The following is a 22,289-nucleotide window of genomic DNA, read 5'->3' on the forward strand; positions in this document are numbered from 1 at the left end:
GGCTCTTCCTTGGATCGGTGGTGAGGAGGCTTTTTTCTGCCAAGGGCAGAAACTCAGCCAAAACCCTGTACAACTTTAAAAAGTTGGGGAAAAAAAAAATGGTAGGGAGGGAGAGTAGCAGTCTTTTGTTTTTAATGAACAAAATAGTAAACATCTGACCTGCCTGTTTCTCCAGTTAAAGCTCTTAAGTGCCTGTCTTTTCAGCCTTGCTTTGCCCTCAGGGCTGGCACATGGTGGACCCGTCATAGGCGATTGGAGAACACAGGATGGCTGGCTGGGCAGATGAGGAACTGATACTTTATATAATTAAAAGAAGGCTGTCTGGTGTGCTGCTATGGCCTGATGCAGAAGACAGGCAAGAGGTTATATGAAGAAAGGAGCAGGGGGCGGGAGACAGGGTGAGGCCCAGAGGAAGCATTAAATAGATAACTCAGGAGGAAGGGCCCAGGGGCCAGGAAAGGTCCTCTGGGCTCTGCCTCAAGTTGGTCCTTTTAAATTGCTTTCGTTCTAACCTGTCGACATGATTTACTGCCACAAAGTAAGTTGTCACCGCCTTGGAGATCCCGATAAGCTCTTCCACATCTTAGTTCTCTCATCAAATTGTCGGGGGTCCCACACCGAGGAGACAGGAGTTGCCAGCCCCGAGCAGTGCCACTTCCTGGAGATGCGGTAGGCAGCGGGCTGGGGGCGGCCTGGCCTCGTCCCGGCCTGGCCTCCCCTCTCCCGCTGCAGGCCCTGCCACCCGAGTTAGACGGCCGCCACATAGCACCAAAAACTGTCACTTGCTGAGCAGCCAGCCTGCCAGGCCCCGTGACAGGTATCGGATGTGGCATTGTTTCTAATCCCTAAAGCAAGACTGCATGGTGTCTATTAACACCCGCGTTTTCCGGAAGACAGAGGTGAAACTCAGGAGACCATCTGTGGTGATCGAGGCCACGCACCCTGGGAGTGGCAGGGCACGTGTTCAGTCCGGGCCTATCGGGTGTGGAGCAGTGTTCCTTCTGAAGCGCCGTATACCACCCAGAAACAGCAGGAGGGGGAAAAGGGAGCTGAAGGGAGAGGCAGGGTCTCCGTCTCCTGTAGAAATCCCCGACATCACCTTCGGTGGTGTGAGATCCTTAGAGCGTCCTGTCCCCACAGGGAGGGGAGAATGGAGGTGCTGGTACTGAACGGGGCTGCGTGGCTTTCTTCTCGTTTCAGATTCTTTAAAATTCTGATGGAATCCATCAGAAAGAAGAATAGTAAAGCGTCAGCTTTCAGAAGCGTAAACACGCGGAGAGCTACCCAGCGGGATCTAGACAACGCAGGCGAGTTGGAGAGGAGTCGGGTGAGCGAGTCCCCTGAGGGCCCCTTGGGAGGGTCCAGGGCTGGGAAGCACATCGGGTGGCGGCTCACTGAGTCAGTTCTCCTAGGACGGCTCTGTGACTATCCTCGGTGCTCCTCGAGCCCCTTCCTGCTGTTGGCCCATCTCTCCGCTTACATTAGCATTTATCCACTGTTCTGAGAGAGCCGGAAACCAACATTTTCTTCTTCTTGAGTGTGGCAGGCCATGTCGGGCAGCATAGTCTGCCTGGCCCTGGGTGAGGGCCCCAGGTCATCCATCTCTCTGCTCTCAGGGACCCCTCTGTCAGTGATTTTTTTTATCCTGAGGTTAGACTCAAAGTAGTGGTACCCACAGAGGTCTTGGAAGTTCTTTTTCTGGTTTTGTTCACTCTGCCTTTGACTTCCCTAGGCCAGATGAATTGAGGCCCACAGAGTACTAGGCAAGGACCAGAGAGGCATTTTGAAGCAGGGAAGTTGGGCTACAGTGACGAAAAAGGATAGAGCCAGGGAAAAACCATTGGAGGCAAAACAGTCCAGGAATGATGGTACCTCATCTGCGAAGAGGCCCAGGAGCAGTGTGGGGCAGGTCCCTGGGTGTCCTCTGAGCCAGCAGTTGGTAGGGCTGTGCTGTGCTTGGACAGGGCCACAACGAAGACTGGTCCTGTCCCTTCCCGGCTCGGTGACCTCAGCTATGTCACCTCCTCTCTCTGGGCCTGTCTCCTCATCCCTAAGATGAGGGCCTGGCCTACCTAGACAGAGAGAGTGCCAGGTCTCCTGCCCCGGGGTCTACCAGTTGGCTAACTCAAGCACAAATGGGCACAGGATGTCTTTGAAAGGCTGCCCAGTCTTAATTCTCAAATCACCCAGAAGGAGACTATAAGGAACTAAGAGCCAAGGCCAGGAGAAAGGTATAAATATTTGGTTTTTAAAATACCAAGACAACTCTTTCTCTTCATCTCCACCCATAACAAAAATATTTGGAATGACACTAGCACCATTTTCTTTTAATGACTTGAAAAGCCTTGGCACTTTCTTTCTTTTTTTTCTTTTTTTCTTTTTTTTAAATGCAAGATTTTGCGGGTGGTACGTGTAAAGATTTAGGCTGCAGAGAAGGAAGCGTGGAATCCAGGGGTGGGTACGGGGGTGGAAGGTAGGTCGATGGATAGTTGGGAAGGTGATAGGTGGCTGAACGATGAGTGGATGGGTGGGTGGGCAGGTGGGTGGCTGGGTGAGTAAGGAGAAAGGCAGGTGGATGGGCGAGTGTGGGGGGTGGAGAGATGGATTCACCAAGCACTGGGTATTAGAGCTCATCTTTCTCTTTCTTGTCCCCAAACCCCAGGGAGAGCAGGACGGCGATGAGGAAGAGGAGGGGCACATTGTGGACGCCGAAGCTGAGGAGGGAGACGCTGACGCCTCGGACGCCAAACGCAAGGAGAAACAAGAGGAGGAGGTGAGGGGACTCTGAGGTGACACTTTCGTCACACATGAGGGTTCACCCCCTGGTGCGTAAGGCCACACCTCTGTGTCGTGCTGGAACCATCAGGGGCCTTGAAGCAAGGCAGTCTGCCCAGCGCACCACTCGATTGACAAGGCGCTGTTCATGGGGTGGCGAGTGGGCAAGGGCTGGCTGTCCCTGCGTCCGAATCAGATTCGAGGACCCAGAGGCCTTGGGCAGGGAGAGGAAGTCAGGCCGCCTCCTGTCTTTGCCATGAAAATACCTCCTTCTCCTCCCCGTTACTGGTCCTCCACTGCCACAATTGCTGCCAGGACAGAGGGCGGTGAGGCAGGGCTGAGCGGGTTCACGGGTGAGAGAGCTAGAGGCGGGGGGCAGGGTTCAGCTCAGAGGAGGGGGCCCTGGGACTGAGGGGCTGGCATCCCCAGGGGAAGAGGGGAGGACGGCGGCCGGGCCGACGGATCAGGCGGGGCCGGGGTCAGCCAGCGGCTGAGGCCTCTGCAGGGGTGCCTGTTGTGCAGGCCAGGCCCAAACGGCTGGTGGGGCCCGAGTGACACGGCCTGCGCTCCGCCCCCCTCCAGGTCGATTACGAGAGTGAGGAGGAGGAGGAGGAGAAGGACAAGGACGACGACGACCTGCAGGAGGAAGGGACCGTCCTCGGGGAAGGCGTTCCCCAGGCCCCGGCGCAGGAGGAGGAGGGGGGCTCAGGCCCCGAGGAGGACTCGCTCCCCGCCGCCCCCCTGACGCAGCCGTGGAAGCCCGCCCGCAGCCGGGAGCCCCAGGGCGCCAAGGCGGTGGAGCGCCGGGTGCGGGCGGTGCGCGAGTGCCACCCGTTCATAGAGGACTACCAGTACGACACCCAGGGCGGCCTGTGGTGCCAGGTCAGTGCTGGGGCGGCCGCCGGCTGCTCTCGTCTCAACCCCAGGTCCCTTAAAGTGGCAGATGCGCACCTGCTGCCCCCGGTCATGGCCTCGCACATTCGACTTTCACACCCTCGTGGGCCAGTCCTCTCGCTGCGCGGGGATCTGAGCCACCAGACCCTACGGGTGCTTTCACGTTGTACTTCAGGCCTCGGTACAACACGTGCGTTAACGTGTATCAGTTGTCATAGAGACCAGCAGAGACACTTCACTCCTCACACCGTCTTTGTTCCTGGTCCCCAACTTCAGCATTGCAGTGTTCCCTGAGAGGCTCGGTGGCTTGGATGCTTGGACGTCTACACACAGACTGGCTTTTTAGTCCTTTCCTTTGATCCGACTCATTGGTTCCTAAATGGTAGTGTGGGTACGAAGCCTTGACCGGGATTACACACATGAAAGGACACATGTTATGCTTTGTGGTAATTGAAAGGATATCAAGGGTGATGTGAGTGGGTGTGATTTTCACCGTTCTCACCGACATCTGTGAAAACGTTGCTCTGCTGTTTTCACCTCAGCCTGTGTGACTGGAAATGGCTGCTGTGTGGCCACGAAGGCACGCAGCGTTCACAGGCCCGGCCCGCCACCCGCTCACCCCAGCATGGCCGTGGTGTTCCCTAATGGGGCTCTAGAGGCGTCTCCCGGGGAGCCCGGGTGGTGGGTCTGGGGCGGCCCTCTCCCCCGCCCCAGCTCTCCCTCCTCTTGCAGGTGATGGTGAAACTCCCTCTCATCAAGGTCAACTTTGACATGAGCTCCCTGGTAGTGTCCCTGGCCCAAGACGCCGTCGTCTACGCGACCAAGGGCATCACGAGGTGCCTCCTGAACGAAACCACCAACAGTAAGAACGAGAAGGAGCTCGTCTTAAACACAGAAGGCATCAACCTCCCGGAGCTGTTCAAGTACGCCGAGGTGCGTGGCCCCTCCGGGTCGTCTGCTGGCCCCTCCGGGTCCTCACGCCGGCTCAGGCTCCCTCCTGGGCCATTCGCGCTCCTAGCCCAGGGTCCCCAAACCGAGTCTGCATCTCCCGGCCCACCTCTCAGGGATCCCCGATGCACGTGAGCCTGGTAAGGCTTGCAGTACAGAACCTGCTTAATTTTACGGAACCCAGAGTTTCCCAAATTACTTTGAGTACAGTTTCTTCTCCTTGAAATTAAAACCTTCCCGAAGTAGACTTGTAAGAAGTAGTTTTCTGAGTCGCTGGCCTGGGGGCTGCTCACTTTACCGGGTGAAGGAGGCCCTGGGTGCAGAGGGGGCCCCGCCCCGCCCCCCACGCCCGGCAGAGGCCTGTGCGCCCTGTTCCGCCTGCTCCACCAGCTCACCCACCTCTCCTCTGGGCTCTCTCCTGCTTCCCCCCCCGCTTCACTGAGCCTCCCAGAACCTTCCGAGGTGCTCTCGACCCGTGGGCGCGAGTTTTCCCCACAGAATTCTGAGTTGCCGGGACCAGCTCACTCTTCCGTAGTCCGCGCGCACCAAGCTGGCGAGGCTCTCGGGCCTCACACGCCCCCTCCCCGCCCCCACCCCGCACAGCACTGCCCCACAAAGGCCCCCTTGTGCCCCGGAGCCTCTCACAGGCTGCTTTCCCAGAGGACGGAGCAGGCAGGGCTCAGGCCTCCCGAGAGCCAGCCACTGACAGGCCAAGCTCCGCGTCGTGCTCGTGGGATTTGTCCAGACGAGGCCAGGCAGGCCGCCAGGGTCTCTGCTGTTGCCTCTGGGGGTGACCTGCCACAGTGCAGAGCCACCGTGGGCCCCCCGGGGCAGCCGACCTGGAGCCCCAGGCCCCTAATGGGGCCCGGCTGACCCCCATGCAGCGGGCCCAGCCCTGCTCCCCGTGCCTGGGGGAGGCGTTCGGGTCTCTGCTGGGGAACTTGCCTCACCTACTAGGGGAAGCCTCCATCCTAGGAAACAGGTCTCTCTGTTAAATAAACAAACACCTTTCTTCCTGTTGACTCTAAAGCGGGTACCAAGTCTTCCTCTGGCCCTGGTGATGATGAGACAGACCTTGGGGCCCGGCCAGCATGCTTGTTGGCAGCTCTGCCTACACTGTTTCCTTTCGCTAGTCCTGGGCCACCTTGCGACCACTTTGTCATCAGCTGCGCTTGAGCGCCAGCCAAGGAGGGAGGGCGGCCTGGGCGGGATGTGTCCGCAGGAAGGGGCAGAAGGCCAGGCCCTCCTAACCAACCCCTCCCGCCTCCCCCAGGTCCTGGATTTGCGCCGCCTCTATTCCAATGACATCCATGCCATGGCCAGCACGTACGGCATCGAGGCCGCGCTGCGGGTGATCGAGAAGGAGATCAAGGATGTGTTCGCCGTGTACGGTAAGAGGGGCTGTGGGCGGCGCTCGGGAGGTCCCGGGGTGTCAATCCCGCTCCACAGGGAACTGAAATAGGGACACGGTGAGCGTGGAGCCCGTAGGGGATCCTCAGGGCCACCGTGCAGAGGGAGTCCCTTGTGGGTCAGCCTTGTCAGTCCCGTCCCCGAGGCCTCCTAGCGTGTTTCTCATCTGCTGGCCTCTGAGGGAGAGTCTGCTTCCTCATCCTGCCTTCAGGGTTTCAATTCCCAAGTGCAAACAGTGCTTTAGGGTCTCGTGTCCTGCGAGGCTGCTTCCCACGCTGCCGGATGGAAATGGAGAGAGACGTAGTACTGGTGACGGGGGAGGGAGGGCTGCCCGCCGAGGTCAGGGGTTGGGGAGCTGAGTGAGCAGGTGGCGGAGCTGGAGGGGCGCCCTTGTGTCGGGTGGTGCTGCTCCCACCGTCCCCTCGTCACTGCTTAACCCTCCCTTCGGTCGCCGCCCGTGTGACAGGCATCGCCGTCGACCCCCGCCATCTCTCCCTGGTCGCTGACTACATGTGCTTCGAGGGTGTTTACAAGCCACTGAACCGCTTTGGGATCCGGTCGAACTCCTCCCCGCTGCAGCAGATGACGTTTGAGACCAGCTTCCAGTTTCTGAAGCAGGCCACCATGATGGGTCAGTCGTGGGCAGGTGCCCTTGGCCTCCCCTCTCCTGAGTCTGCTCTGGGCAGACGGGCTCGTCCCTCAGGCACCTCTCCACGCGCCTCGCATGCAGGGGAGATCTTGGCATCTCACTGCGGGAAGCAGCTGGCAGGGGCGGGCAGCAGATGGGAGAGCTGCCTCTGCCTTTTGGAGGAGAGGGAGAGGGTCTTCCTCTCTTTGAAACGCAGGAGCAGCGCGGCCTCATTCCCGTCAGCCCCCGAGCCTCAGCACCACCCCTCGTGGCCTCGGAGGTGCCCCACCCGCCCAGCCTCAGTGTTGAGTGCCGCCCCCCATCGCCTTCCACCACCCCCGACTTCTCCCTCAGCCACCTAACGAGCACTCTTGTGTCTCTCCCAGGATCCCGCGATGAGCTGAGGTCCCCGTCAGCCTGCCTCGTGGTCGGGAAGGTCGTCAAGGGCGGGACAGGCCTCTTCGAGCTCAAGCAGCCCCTGAGATAGCAGCCCCTGTGCACTGGCCACCTGGCCCACCCGTCACAGGAGAGGACCGGGAGACCGGAGTCCCGGGCGGTTCGTGGTGACGGTGCAGAGCCCAGCAGTGACTCTGGGGGGTCCAAAAAGCAGCCGGCCTCTGGGCTGGACCGGCTTCACCTGGAAAGTGGCCACATTGCTCATCCTCGCCCCTCCCATCTCAGGATGCGCACAAGGTTCACCAAGTCCCCCGAGCCCCTCCGAGGCGGCCGGACCTCCGCCTGTGCTGCAGGAGGCCTTGGAGGTGGAACCCCTGGCGCCCCCAGGGTAGGGGCGCGAGGTCTCAGTGCTGCGAGCAGCCAGTGACTGCAGGCAGGCTTCCTGCTGCTCCGTGGCCTGCTCCTCCTGGCTACGCCAGCCCCTGGGGACAGAGTCCCCAAAGAGTCCCCCGCTAAGCCTCTTTCTCTGGAACAAGCACAGGATGGTGGAGACCTTCACCCACCCAGCTTCTGTGCCTGGGGCAGAGCCCTGGCCCTGCTGGCATGTGGCTGCGTGTCCTTCTGAACCGGATCAGCCCTGAGTCTGGGGCTGGTCTCTTCGGGGCCCCAGCAGCTCACCCCCAGACATAAAACCCTGGATCCCCAGCCGGGCTGTACCGCTTGAGCAAGTTGCCCGGCTGTCTTTCCCTAGCTCTGCTCTCAAGCCAGCACTGAGGCCTGCGTCCCTGTGCAGGCTCTGCCCCATCCGGGGTCATCCGGGCTCCCTTGACCTCTGGTACCCGCAGCAAGGGGCCTTGGCATGGACAGAAAAGTCAGAGGACTTGTACCGAGGCTTTGTAAAACCAGAGGCTGTTTCTATTTTTGTCTAATGTTATTCCAACTCAGGCTGAGTAATAAACATCACTGGAACTAGCTGTTGGGAGGAAAAAAATCTACAAGACTGCGGGCTTTTTGGTTTTGTTCTTTGCTCTTTGGTTTGTGGTTTCTACGCCTGTGACTTGAGAGCCTGGGACTGGAATTACTCAGCGCAGTCACATCTCGGATCCCTCTTCCTGTTTTTTTGGCAGGCGACGTGGAGGGAGAGAGCTCAGCCCTGGCAACCTCCCACTCTGACCCCAGCCTGGCCCTGTGGTGTCCCCCTTCCACAGCCAGCTTCTGGCCCTGAGGCCAGGAGAGCAGAAGCCAGTGGGAAGGAGCTAGCTATGTGTGTCTGGGCTGGGAAGGGAGGCCTCGCCTGGGGAGAGTCACCATGCAGCTCCCTCCAGGTACGTGACGACGGGACCCAGCCTGTGTGTCCTGTGCCCACACTGGAGAAAACCTGTCAGAAACAAGGTTCACCTGGGACTTCCCTGGTGGTCCAGTGGTTAGGACTCCGTGCTTCCACTGCAGGGGGCGCAGGTTCGCTCCCTGGTTGGTGAACTAAGATCCCGCGTGCTGCACAGCGTGGCCAAAAAAAAAAAAAAGAAGAAATAGGGTTCAACCAGGGCTTGGGGACAGAGGATTATGGACAGCTTCTGAGGGGCGCAGGAAGAAGGGTCAGGATGGAATCCACACCACAGGTGAAGATGTGCACTCTGGGTGTTAAAGGCCCAATGTATAACCTGATGATTTCCACTCATACTGGACTGTGGGAGAGGGTCTTCAGAGGAGGTCACAAGGTACCCATTGGACAAATAAGCATGTGGTTACCTGGCCCCAGGGCTCGGCATAAGCACTTGAGTGTCATGGCTCAGCTCCACCTGGGAACTGAGGGTGCGGAGGTGAAGAAGCGAGCCCCAAACGTGGGCAGGGCTGACGTGCTTGCTGAAATCAGACCCCTGACCTGCGTTGGGAGGTGGGTGACGGCCCCCTGCCCTTCCTGCCCGAGCATCCATGCGTGTCCTGGGCAGCTCAGTTCTATGCGTGTTTCTCTCCTGGGAGACCTACCCCTGGTTTGTAAGCAGACGTTGCAGGCTTGCACATCTTGGCAGACCAGGACTCCCTTTCTCCCCTATGGGATTTACACGCTCACTTCAGTGCCACTCTTTGTTCAGAGCCTCTGGGGGTGGCCTCCTTTGCCATTTAAGATGGCATGTCCTTTGGAATATTCTCAGTATTGTAAAGGCTCCTCTCTGAGGGCAAAGTTGATTTTTGGAGAGAGCCACAAGTAGGTCCAAGTCAAATCTGATGAAGAGAATAGATCAAGCTGCATGATTTTTTTTTTTTAATATTTACCAACTTCATTTCTTTATTATTTTTTAAATTTTTTTATTATTTTGGCTGTGCCACGCAGCTTATGGGATCCTAGTTTCACACCCAGGGATTGCACCCACACCCTCAGCAGTGAAAGCATGGAGTCCTAACCACTGGCCCGCCAGGGAATTCCCCTGAATGATCTTTTTTTTTTTTTTTTTTTTTTTAATCAAAGTGGAATGGATTGTGATTGGCGGGGTTCCCAAACTCCGCAGAAGCTACGAGTTCTTGCAGAATCCCAAGGTGCTAGACCAGACACTGCTCCTGGATGCCCTCCCCACCCTGCCCCTTTGTGTATCAATTCCTACCTACTTGCTTGCTTCTAACAACAGTTAAATTTTTAAAAAATCTCCCCACTCTAGATTCTCATCAAAAACACTACCAGCATTCCCACAGGTACCCCAGTGAGTCTTTTGAGACATTTTCTACCTGAATCGAGAAGAAAACCAAGGAATGGATAAAGCCCCCTGTCCCATTCCCAGTCTGTCCCCTTCCCCCAAAATACAGGTGCCAAAATACATGTAGGTTCCCCTGGGCCTCCCTGGGCCTTTCAGAGCTGTTACAGGCCATTACTCTGATAAACCACTTCTGGTGAAAATGTGGGCTCCTTCATGTGTGCCCACCCCAGAACTAGGCTGTGGGGTTTTGTTTTTTTTTTTTAACTTTGGTAAAAATAACATAAAATTTACCATCTTAACCATTTTTAAGTGTGCCGTGCAGTGACATTAAGTAGTTTCATTGTTGCATAACCATCACAGTTACCTTCATCGCAAAACTAAAACTGTACCCATTCAACGATAACTCCCCATTCCTCCCTCCCACCAGCCCTTGATAACCACCATCCTACTTTCTGTCTCTGAATCTGACTACTGCCTGATATAGGTGGAATGATACAGTATTTGTCCTTCTGTGATTGGCTTACTTAACATGATATCCACAATGTTCATCTATGTTGTAGCATGTGTCAGAATTTCCCTGTTTTTAGGGCTGAATAATACTCCATTGTATGTATGTAGCATATTTTGTTTATCCGTTTACCTGTCAGTGGACTTTGGGGTTGCTTCCACCTTTTGGCTCTTATGAATGATGCTGCTATGAACATAGGTGTACAAATATCTGTTGAAGTACCTGCTTTCAATTATTTTGGGTTTAGACCCAGAAGTAGAATTGTTGAATCACACAGCAGTTCTATTTTAATGTTTTGAAGAGCTGCCATACTATTTTCCACAGTGACTGAACCGTTTCACATTCCTACCAACAGTGTGCAAGGGTTCTCCACACCCTTGCCAATACTTGTTATTTCCTGTTTTGTTTTATATGTTTTATATACATAATAAAATCCATGATGAAATACCATATATATATATATTGGCCATCCTGATGGGTGTGAGGTGGCATTTCATCGTGGATTTGTTTTGGGTTGCAGGACCCAATAAGATGTTGGGGCCCTTAGGTGGTCTGCACCTACAGAGAATTAGGAACCACTTAAGAAGTGTCTCTTTGTTGCTTGCCAACCCTAAAATTTTGAGTTTACGATTGATTTGGGGGCTGTAGGAGTCCAGAGAATGCTCTTGAAATAGGAAAGACTGGTCCTCAAAAGCTGGCTGGGTGACAAGTCGTCCATCAGCGACTTCTCTGCTCTGTGACTTCACCCACTCATGAGTGGGTGGCACTGGACCGCAGCATGAGCGAACCAGTTGCCGCTCGTGTTTGCGGCCACGCAGTTCAGGTGATGGATTTGCTGGACTCTGCAGGTATCCCAAACCTGGTGTGATCTTCTTTCTCCTGCCTCGCTTACATAGGGCTCTTAGTTCAGTCACAAGTGCCAAAATAGCTACAGTCTAAAATTTCAATATTTCTACACCATCAAGCCCCCCTTTTGCCAAAGTCCACTTAGAACGGAGGTCCTCAACTCTGCGCATTGGAAACACCTGGAGAGCTTATAAAACCTGTGATTACAGGACCACTGTCCCAGAGATTCTGATTTAACGAGCCTGGGGCATGAGTCTAATGTGAGCAGGGTTGAGAATCACCGACTTAGAATAAGCCCTAAGTTGTGCCGAGTCACGGCCACTATCCCCTCCTATTGGTGTGTTGACTTCTCGACAAGTGAGTCATGGACGCCAGGTTTCTCCACAGAGATCTTAAGGTCTGATCCCTGTCTTCAGAAAGCAGGAGTGCGTGTGTGTGCTAAAGTTCTCATGGTGCCAAGAATACAGTGGGGTTCAAAGGACGCCTTGATCAGCTCTACCTGGGGGCTCAGCAAAGAAAGAGGTGGTGATGCTGCTTCCCAGCCCAGCACATCAGGGGCAACGGCTTTTTTAACTTACACGTTCCTACCAGCAGGGGACCTGCAGGGGCAGGAGGAGGGGACACAACCAGCAAGTGTTTCTAGAAGCAGCTCCAAGAGAAGTTTCCATTTAAGAAGCTAAGCTTGAATTACTGAATGAGGACCATGCCTCAAGTTCTTTAAGCAGCTCTTGTCTCCTCCCAGGAGAGGTAATCAGGAGCTCTGCTCAGTTGAAAACTCCTCACAGCTCTGCTTTGTTCACAGATCCAGGGAAAGGCCAGAACCTAGTCCCAGGGGGCAGAGCTGAGCACCTCAGCTCACCAGGGCTGGGCTTGGGTGTCACTGGAGCTGCTCAGCCCTTGAGCAATTGCCCCTCTCCCACCTCCTTCCCTCATCCTGCACCCACCCAATCTTGATGCCCACTGCACCAGACCCCCAAGGATGCAAGAACTACCCAGGCTCTGCCTTCACAGAGCTCATGGTCTAGGGCCCCAAACAGACGAGCCAACAGGAAATTCAGCCCACTGTGACCCGGCCACAGGTTGAAGAAGCCACCAGGCATCGTGTGAACATGCACCCGCCCACCTCCCCTGCCGCTCCGGGTAGGACTGTTGCCCACCCAGCTGGCTGTAGCGGGGCTCTGGGGAGAGGGCAGTGTGGGAAGGACAGTGAGGAGGCACTTGGGTGCTCAGAGGCCAGAAGGGAGAGAAATGAGAAAGAATCAGGTGTGCAGTCATCAGCATCCGCCTCCTGCACCTGCCCCCATCCAAGCTCCTCCACCTTCTCCCCCCGACCCCGGGGTTCAGCCTCTAGGCCTTTCTCTGCAAATGGTGGTCAGCCCTGCTCAGAGGTCAGGCGGCCCTGCTGGCTGATGCTTTTTGGACTGGCCACCCAGCACTGTCATCTCAGGGAGCCAAGCCAGCCCTGGGGCTGTGGCCTCATATGTGACAGTTTCAGACACCACAGGCCTGGGCTCCCCTTCCCTGACCCGTGGTTCTTGCCTGGAAACGTGAATCTGAAGTCCCGGTACATTCAACCAGTTGAACCTCAAAAATGTAGTTGAGCAGCGTGGCTGCAATTCAGGCAAGAAACCGAGCTATGAAATCAGACTCCTCTTGGAATCTCAGGTCCTCAGCTGACAGTTACTTGGCCTCTGTGTGCCTCAGTTTCCTTATCTGTAAAATAGTGATTAAAATTAAATAAGTGTTCATTAAAGCATACGCAGCTATAAATGTTTACCTATATACCAAGTGGTTTTCAAGCAGAGGTGGGGGACAGTTGTGCCCCCTGGACATTTGGCAGTGTCGTCCTTGGTCATCACAACTGGAGAGCAGGGGGTGTGCGACTGTCATCTAGTGGGTGGAAGCCAGAGATGCTGCTACGTACCCTACAATACAAGGACAGCCTCTGCAGTCAAGAATTGTCCCCTCCTTTCCCCTGGCTGGCAGTGCGGAGGCCCCACGACGCCTGGAGTTACTGTGAAAGACGTGAACCAGCGGGAGCTCGTCAGAGTTCTGGCAGCCTTCCTCAGAAGGTCCGGGAAGCTTGAAAGGCCCTGAATGGGTGGACACAGTCAAGCTGGCCAAGCACAAAGAGCTCACGCCCTGTGGCTCTACACACGAGCTGCTCCCACAACACTGCACCTGTCCCTCCGGCGTGGCGCTGGGACGGCTCCATGACCGAGATCTCTGGGGGGGACGGCAGAGAAAGTGTCCTGCCCAGCCATTTCAGCACGGGCTCCAGGAGCGGGGCCCGCCGGGTCCTCTGAGCCCCAGAGGGGCTGAAGGTGGTGGGAAAGGACCAAGATGGGGGCTGCAAACTGACATGTTTGGGACAGAGAGATCTGGACAGGTGGCAGCTGCCAACAAGAAGCGTTACGACAAATGATGCTGGGTTAATAAGCTGCCTTATTCATTAAGAAAAAAAAAAAAAAAAAAAAAGAATTATCTGGCCCTAAATGTCAGTAGTGCCGGAGTTGAGAAAACCCTGCCACATACACATCTATGGGGGCCGGGGGAGGGGGGAGGAACATTGTTTCTTTTACAAAATGGAATCATCGAAATTTTAGCCACTCTGAGAGGTAAACAACGCCTCTCATTGTTACTTTAATTTGCAATTCCCTATTCATACTTCTGAGCCTCTTTTCAGACGTGTATTGGCTAGTCTGATTTGCACTTAAACGAGAATTGTCTATTTGTATCCTTTGCCCATTTTCTATTGGTTGGTTTCTATTGACCTTTACTGTCAATTTTTAAGAGCTCTTATTTCTTACAGATATAGATAACCTTGTGTCATCCGCATTAAATACTTCCATCCCTTCCCAAATTAAATGAGATAATACAGGCCAAAAATTCAGTGCAGAGCCCACACTGTGGTTAAGGAGGTTCGCTGCTGGCCCTGCTCACCCCTAGACTCTAGTTAGGGCAGCTGGGCATCTTCTGAGGTCCGGAGATCGACTGACAGAGCACGCTTCCCCTTGTGAGGGACCAACAGGAGGTCTGCACACAGCATCTCCATAGTGCTGCAGGGACTGTGGTAACAGCAGAAAGTTCCCGAAGTCAGCAGCAGAGCACGGAGAGGAGCCCTGCGCTCCTGCACAGCTGTTCTTAGCTGGGTCCCAGGTGCGGACACCCACCCTCCCCTGCGGCTCACCCAGGGCAGCGGGGGATACGGTTACGCTCCTCCTTCCCCCGGAACGCGTGGACACAGTCAACATGTGGAGGCACGAGCGAGGATCTGCAGCCCGACCGCGGGCTCCAGAGCCTGGGCTCCGGGTCTCCGCACTGTGCCCATCCCCTCTGCTCAGACCCCAGGGAAGGGGTTTTTGCATCAGAGGCCGCCTACGTGGAGCGTGGCTGGCAGACGGGAGGGTACCAAATGTCTCCCCCGGCCAGGGAGCACCCCTTCCGAGTGTGCCTTCCAGAGGTACAGACGGGACAGCCAGGTGTGGGGAGGGGGTCCTGTGCTTTGCCTGGCTGGGGAGCTGGCAGCTCACGGGATGAAACTGGAACAAATAAACAGCAAGCAGCTGCCTTAAGGAACTAAGAACCCCAACCTATGGCCCCAATCAAAGCGGAGGTAAATTTTGAAGAGTTTGAGAACTATGTCATGTGTGTTACCAGAAAGAATCTCAGAACCTGGGGGCCAGCCCTTGGCTGCAGAGGAGAGAGGTACCAGTTACCCAGGATTCCCGTGATACTAGCTGGTATGATCCCCTCAGCCCTTCGGCACTCATCCTATTGGTCCCATTTCTTGATTGAAGAAATAGGTCTCGAGAAGGTGAAAGCAATGCCCTAGGGTCAGATCAAATTCCAGGGAAGACGCCCAGGTTTGGCGTCCCTCTTGGAGCTGAGCCTCTGCAGTTCATCTCCTGGCGCTTTTGTTGGGTTCTGATGATGAACACAGGGGACCATATTAGGTTCCATTGATCGGATTGGTTTGTGATCTCCTTTGAAAATAGAAAAGGGGGCCCTGAGGAATGAGACCCTGGTCCGTTAGGGAGGAGAGGGAAGGTCCAGGGAAGCCTGATGGATGAGTCTCTGGGAAGGTGGACTGGAGGGTCCACCATGGGTCACGGGGTGGGACACAAGGACGCTGGAGCCTTCAAAGAAAAATGTCACAAGCTGGCCATCTAAGGGCCAAGGGCTGATTGCCCCTAGTGCCCGTGGACCTCTGCCCCTACTCACTGAGCCTCTCAGCCTGCTTTCCAGCCCTCAATCTGCGGGATCTTAGTTCCCCAACCGGGGATTGAACCTGTGCCCCTGCAGTGGAAGCGTGGAGTCCTAACCACTGGACCGCCAGGGGATTCCTCCAGCCCTGCCTCGGAAGACCTAGCCTGGCAAGCGCCTTAGGGCTGGGCTGCCGGGCCTGGCACGGCACCATATCAGGTGCCTCTCCCAAGACCAGCTCCTCACCCAGTGTCCTGCTGTGTGGGCACCACCTGACCCCGGGGGAAGGCTGCCCCGGCCTTGCACAGTGCCCTGGGCTCTTGCAGGGCCTGGAAGGCTGCCTGGGCCCTCGCCCAGAACATGGTATTTTCCCTCCCCCCGGCCGCCTGACTCATGCAGACTCCTCTGCATCCGGTCACAGCACAGGCCTCGGGCCCTGGGCAGCCAAGGACCATCTGGTCAACCCAGGCCAGACTCTGTGCTCTAATAATAAATGTTGGACAAAGGAGGAAGGAAAGAAACAAGAAAGGGAGGGGAGAGGAAACGAGGGATGGCGGGAACTCATGTGTCCGTGGTCTTCAAAATAAGCATCTTTTTTCCTCCATTTTCTAGAGCCGTGGCTCTCAGAATGCAGTCCCCAGATGAGCAGCCTCAGAATCACCTCAGCAGCCTCAGAACTTGTAGGAGAGCAAATTCTTGGGGCCCACCCTAGCCTTCCTGAATCAGGAACTCTGGGGTGGGTCCGTTCTCTGTGCTAACAAGCCCTCTGGGGGATTCTCAGTCATGTTCTAATTTGCAAACCACTGCCCCAGAACTGTCTTGAGGAAGTGATCTTACTGAGCTGTCCTCTTTTTAGCTATTTCAGCCCCGGGGGCTCTTCCGGCCTTGTGGAAGCAGCCTCAGCCTTTGCAGACCGTTACCCCAGCAGAGCCCCTGTTTGACCCACCAAGAAGGGTGCGTGGAGGGCAGCCCGGGAGCGGAGGGTGGGTCTCCAGCAGGAAGCAGCATCTCTGTGTCCCTCACGTCCATTAGTTCACTTGAACCTCCTGACAATCTGTGAGGTAGGCGGGTCAGTACCAGCACCTCAGTTTTATAGCCAGAAAAAGAGAGGCTTAGAGAGGTTAAGGGCTGTTCTCCCTGGAGAAATTCCCAACTCCTTGGGGGGCAAGATCTATGCCTGATAAACAGTTAAATAACCGGGCAGAGAGACTTTCTGCACCTGGGTGGTGGTTCGGGGCTCCCGCAGCCCCACCTCCCCCCGCAGCAGGTGAGGGGTGCCTAACCAGGACATCCTGGTGGGGAGGGGAGAGCAGTGAGGAACCTGGGGAGTCTTGGGCCTCCTCCTACTTTGCTGGTGGGCAGCATTTTCCCCTGGACCCCAACGAAGCCCACCAGCACCTCTGACCCATATAAAGTCCTTTATGTTAAAAATTCCTCTGGACACAGCAGTCCCACTTCTGGGTATATACGCAAAAGAATTCAGAGCAGGGACTCCAAGAGATATTTGCATACCCATGTTCATAGCAGCATTAGTCACAATAGCCAAAAGGTGGAGACAACCCATATATCCATCAATGGATGAATGAATAAACAAAATGGGGTTCATGCATGCAATGGAATATTATTGAGCTATAAAAAGGAATGATGTTTCAATACATGGTACAACATGGATGAACAGTGAAGACATTATGCTAAGTGAAATAAGCCAGACACACAAGGACAAATACTGTATGATTCCACTTATATGGAATAGAGTCGTCAGCGTCATAGAGACAGAAAGTAGAATGGTGGTTGCCAGAGGCTGGTGGGAGGGGTATTGGGGAGTTAGTGTTTAATGGGTACAGAGTTTCAGTTTTGCAAGATGAGAAAGCTCTGGAGATGGATGGTGGTGATGGTGCCCAACAATGTGAACGTACTTAATGCCACTGAGCTGTACACTTAAAAATGGTAAATTTCATGTCATGTATATTTAACCACAATAAAAATTGCTATCCGTTAATGAGTCCCACTGTCCCCACCCCCCAAATCCTCTGGATGTTGGAACCAAGTTCCAGGAAACATCATCACACAGATCATTCTGCAAATCTCCTACACAGCCATACCACCTCCCTGACACCATGGTGACAAGGGTAAGAAAGCCCTGGACATTGGGTTCAATTTCCTGGGCTCCCATGTTCTGGCACTGTGACCTCATCTCAAACTCGCAGTCTCCTCTTTCATGAAAGGGACCAGTACTATCTTGGGGTTCTTGTGAGGACTAAGAAGGAAGCGATCTGAAAGCTTCTAGCACATAACCAGTGCTCCATCAATGGTAGTTAATTTATGGTGTTTCCTCAGCCTGGAATGTTCTCCCCCTTCTCTGCAGGGTAAGCTCCTGTTCATCCTTCAAAGCCCAGCCAGCTCAAATCCCAAGGCTTCTATGAAGCCTGTGGTAGCCCACAGGATCATTCACCAAAGCAGCTCCTTCTCCCTGTCTGACGTCTGATATCGGGCACAACCATGCAACTCGAAGGAGCCAGATGGTGCTTTGCCGTGACTTCTCTCCCTCTGCTCTGGCCACCTGGTCCCTGGGAGCAAAGCCCCAGCAGCTCACAGTGGACAGGTCACATGAGTAAGAAACAAGCCTTTGTCACTTAAGCTTCTGAGATTTGGGAGTTGCTTGTTTCCTCAATGTAACCCAGCTCAGGGCCACTCAAAGCGTGGTTTCACTTCCGCAGCCTTGACATCCCCTGGGTGCTGGTTAGGGATGCAAATTCTTGGGCCCCACCCTCGACCTACTGAACCAAATTCTGTGTAAAGCGCTAAGCATGGCTTCTCTCCCGTAAAGGTGTTCAGTGGCTGTTATTCCCCCCCCCCCACCTCTGAGACTTCCACAGAAGACTCTGCTAGTGGCCTACTCAAAGCCGTGCTCCCCTTCTCCCTACTGAGAATTCAGGTTTTTGAGGGGATGAGAATGTGCTCAGGTGAAAACATTCAGTTTCCCAGACTCCCTTGCAGCTAAGCGTGTTCACGTGACCTGGTTCTTTTCTGGCCCAGAGGAAGTCAGAGTGGGGCTTCAGGGAGAGCTCGTCAAAGGCCACAGGCCCAGGTGGCAGGTGCCTCTGGCTTTGGGACTTGTCCTTCCCCTTCCTTCCTGCCTGTTACTTGGATGTGGTGGCAGATCATTACCCAGGGGCTCCAAGGAATCACACCTCCCTCTATTCACACTCTCGGGCAATCCCCACCCACGTTGAATCTGGGCTGGCCTGAGCCTAACTCTGACCAACAGCACGTGGCTGCAGTGAGGTTCAGGGACTTCTGCTCTCAACCTGGGGCCTGCCTACAGGAGCTCTCCCCATGGGAGACCACATTCCTGTCAAAGGGAGGGACATCTATCCAACCCATCGTCCAAATCTGAAACCCGGGACTCACCTCACCTCTTCCTCTTAATCTGCGGCCAAATGGTCAACAAGCCTGTCCTCTCACATGGCTCAGGTCCATCCCAGGCTTGATCCATGGGGCAGCTATCTACTGACCTCCCGCCTCCATCCCTGCCTGCCTGCTATCAAGCCTGCACATAGATGGATTGTCGTCAGATTGATTTCTTTTTTTTTTTAAATTAATTAATTAATTTATTTTTGGCTGCATTGGGTCTTCGTTGCTGCGCATGGGCTTTCTCTAGTTGTGGCGAGTGGGGGCTACTCTTTGTTGTGGTGCACAGGCGTCTCACTGCGGTGGCTTCTCTTGTTGCAGAGCACCGGCTCTAGGCACACGGGCTTCAGTAGTTGAAGCACGCAGGCTCAGTAGTTGTGGCTCGCGGGCTTAGCTACTCCGTGGCATGTGGGACCCCCCCCCCCCAGACCAGGGAACAAACCCGTGTCCCCTGCATTGGCAGGCAGATTCCCAACCACTGCACCACCAGGGAAGTCCCAGATTGATCTTTATAAATGCAGACCTGAAGATCATTCCTCAATGCTTTTAGGGTAAGTCCCAAGGCCCTGGCATGGCCTACACATCCACATGTGCTATAGTGGCTGCCTCGCTCTCCAGTCCCATCTCTGTCCACTCCCCTCTCTAAACATCATGGGCCCTGGACATACCATGCTGCTCCCTGTTTCTGACACCAACTTCACTTATCAATACCTCCATGTCTTTGCCCCAGGAATGACAAACTTCAACCTTCATGTTGACTCAGTGTCTTGGTCTGCTCAGGCTGCTATAACAGAATACCACAGACTGGGTAGTTTGAACAACAGAAATTTATTTTCACAGTTCTGGAGGCTGGAAGTCCAAGATCAAGGTGCCTGCAAGGTAGGTTTCATTCTGAGGCTTCTTTTCTTGGCTTATAGGCAGCTGCAATCTTGCTATGTGCTCACATGTCCTCACATGTGAGAACAGGGAGAGAGGGAGTGAGCTCTCTGGCATCTCTTCTTATAAGGACACTAATCCTATAAGATCAGGACCCCACCCTTAAGACTGCATTTAATCATAATTCCTCCATAGGGGCCCAATCTCTAAATACAGCCACCCTGGAGGTTAGGGCTTCAACATATGAATTTGGGAGGGAAACAAATATTCAATCCATAACATTCAATTAGGAGTAGCTGCCTAGAGAACTGTGTTGAGAGGAATTCTGAGGTCCTTCCCAGGTTCTGTGATAAAGAGAGCTATGCTTGATTAGTCATGTCTGCCTGGGGCTTAGAAAGGAGGGACTATGGTGGCTCATGTACTGTATATTTTATTTCTCTGTTTTATGTGTTTATCTTTTCTACCCTCTCTCTTGGCTCAAGCACCATGCCTGACACATTCTAGACTCTCAACACATTTTCGATGAATGAGTCAACAAGTGAGTAGTTGTCTCAAAGCGCATTTCACATCTATGATCTCATTGAAGTTTCACAGCCGACTGTGAGGTACGGCAGAACGATCAAAGATGCTTGGAAATCTCCTTGAAAGTGTTCACCCCTCTCTCTCTTACCCCATACTGGAGATGCTACATCTCTACTGGAGATGCTGCATTTTTCCTATAGGCTACATGGATGCCTGGACCAGGGTCTGTCCAGATGCCAAGGTGGCTCTTGCTGCCGTTGTCTCCTAGAGCTGCTGAGGTCTTTGCCCTTCCTTCTGCCCCACCACCCCTGCACCTCCACTTATCCCAGCACTGCCAACCTCATCCTCTGGCTGACGTCACTTTGAATGAGAAGCAAATACATTCTGTGGCCTCCAAGCCCGGTAGAGCAAGGGAGGGATTGATTTGTCTTCTGATGGGAGACAAGGGGCACGTGTTAACCATTGCTGTGACACAGGCAAATGAGAGCAGGTAAGGGTGTATGTGATGGGGAGAGGGTGCCACGGTTAAAGGGGAAATGGATTCAATTCTCCAGTATACCTGTTAGAATGCAGCTCATGTAATTGTGAGCGTGTGTCTGAGTGTATGTGTGTTGGGGGGCTGCCTCTCCCCTGCCTGTCACCCCTGTTCCCAGGCTCAGCTGTGCTGCCCCTGCCATGTGCCACGTGCTTGAGCCCTTTGAGGGTTGCAGATGGACCCACTGCCCTGGCCTTGCTCCTGCTCTGTCTGCTGTGGCCTCTCCCCACTGAGCACTAGTTCTCAGCCAGCGCCGTGCTTAGCCCTGTGAAACGTGTTCCAGCCCGTGAGGAGCTCGTGGCCCGTCTCAGCAGCAGGACCACCCTGAGCCATGTGTTGGGAAGGCCAGAGGCTGTGCCCGCTTCTCGTTGGCTGGGGAAGGCAGGTGAGCAGGCACAGGGCTGGGTGGGCGTGTTTAGGCCAGTGCATCCCCCTGTTTGCCTGCAGTCGAAGAGGGGAGCACGGGGCTGAGGAGAGGAGACCATATCAGGAGGGATTGCTGGAGCCATACCGGACAGCGAAGAGCTAGCACCAGCGCCTGCTCTCTGGGCCTCACAGCCTCGAGAACAAAGCCAGGACTTCCTGCAGCTGATTCACTCCGGGTTCTGTCTCCTCACCATGGCCACTGTCTCATATAGTTACTGCTGGGAGAGAAGGAAGCCAAGCCCAGCTCTGCTTAGGGCCCAAGGGGAGCCCAGGACCCAGCTCTCAACCAGGACCTGGCCTCCAGTGAGTTTCCCAAGGCTGGATAAAGCCTGTGATCATTTCCCAGGCCCCTCACAGATGTTCCCAGGAGACCCACCCAGAGGGCGCTGGCCTTTCCACTTCCTCAGCATCTTCCTGGAGGTCCCACGAGTCCAGCCAAGAAGGCAGTCGAGTCCCTGGGGGTGGAGTCACAGGGAGAAGGTGAGGCCTCTGTGCTCTGGGGGAGCAACCTCCCTGCTAAGTGCTCGGTGCCCTCAGAAGCGCTTTGAGAAGGTCTCTGTTTGAAGCCCGCCTGTGGACAAACCCGAGTCCCGTGACAAGAATCCTGGGTGGCTCACTCTCTGCGAGGCTCCTTACTCCCCAGCAAAGTTGTTTGATGTTTATTGCATTGTAAAAATGGAATCTTTTCACAGCCATTTTCTGCGCATTTTGTGTCTTCTACTGTGGGCCCTCAGAAGGGGACCAGGGCTGTGCACCCTCGGCCCCTGCTTCCCTTACTAAGAGAGCCCCACTTTCAACCAGGCTGCAGTACACCCAGCCTCTGATTAGTCTAAGCCAAGAGTAACCCCACCCCCTTTGCTCTTGACCCTGGCCGACAATGACAAGTAAGTGGCTTCTGGGAAGATCCATGTTTTCCATATGGAGGAGGGCTGTCCTCGTCCTTCCCTTCCTGCTGTGCATGGTCCTGCGAGGGTGCAGAGCTGAGACAGACGTCCTGCTGCCACTGGGAAGACCAGGGAACCCCTGGGAAGTGGCCAGAGGGCCACTTCCGGCTGACATGGCAGAGCCTGTTGTCATAACCAAGCAGGACCCTATTGGGCCTTCCTAGGACAGGCCCCTCCCCCATATCCTCTACTGTAGCTCCTCTCTGAAGTCCTTAGATAGTCGTATCTGATGCACATTTTCAGAGTTGCTTTACAGATGCTAAAACCCCAATCA

General features: G+C 54.8%; 1 protein-coding gene across 3 annotated transcripts in view; it reads left to right on the forward strand.

Moving 5' to 3' along the window:
- Positions 1 to 8,062, forward strand: part of POLR1A (RNA polymerase I subunit A) — a 78,171-nt gene extending 70,109 nt beyond the window's left edge. For all 3 annotated transcript variants that reach the window (XM_007175333.2, XM_057558411.1, XM_057558412.1), the window contains 7 exons: positions 1,201 to 1,327; positions 2,663 to 2,773; positions 3,358 to 3,657; positions 4,402 to 4,602; positions 5,891 to 6,008; positions 6,494 to 6,658; positions 7,042 to 8,062. In XM_007175333.2, the coding sequence (XP_007175395.2) occupies positions 1,201 to 1,327; positions 2,663 to 2,773; positions 3,358 to 3,657; positions 4,402 to 4,602; positions 5,891 to 6,008; positions 6,494 to 6,658; positions 7,042 to 7,142 (1,123 nt within the window). In that variant the 3' untranslated portion in view covers positions 7,143 to 8,062. The remainder of the gene's footprint in view (positions 1 to 1,200; positions 1,328 to 2,662; positions 2,774 to 3,357; positions 3,658 to 4,401; positions 4,603 to 5,890; positions 6,009 to 6,493; positions 6,659 to 7,041) is intronic.
- The last annotated feature ends 14,227 nt before the right edge of the window (positions 8,063 to 22,289 follow it).

Source organism: Balaenoptera acutorostrata, chromosome 12 (assembly GCF_949987535.1).
Source record: "Balaenoptera acutorostrata chromosome 12, mBalAcu1.1, whole genome shotgun sequence".
Taxonomy (NCBI): domain Eukaryota; kingdom Metazoa; phylum Chordata; class Mammalia; order Artiodactyla; family Balaenopteridae; genus Balaenoptera; species Balaenoptera acutorostrata.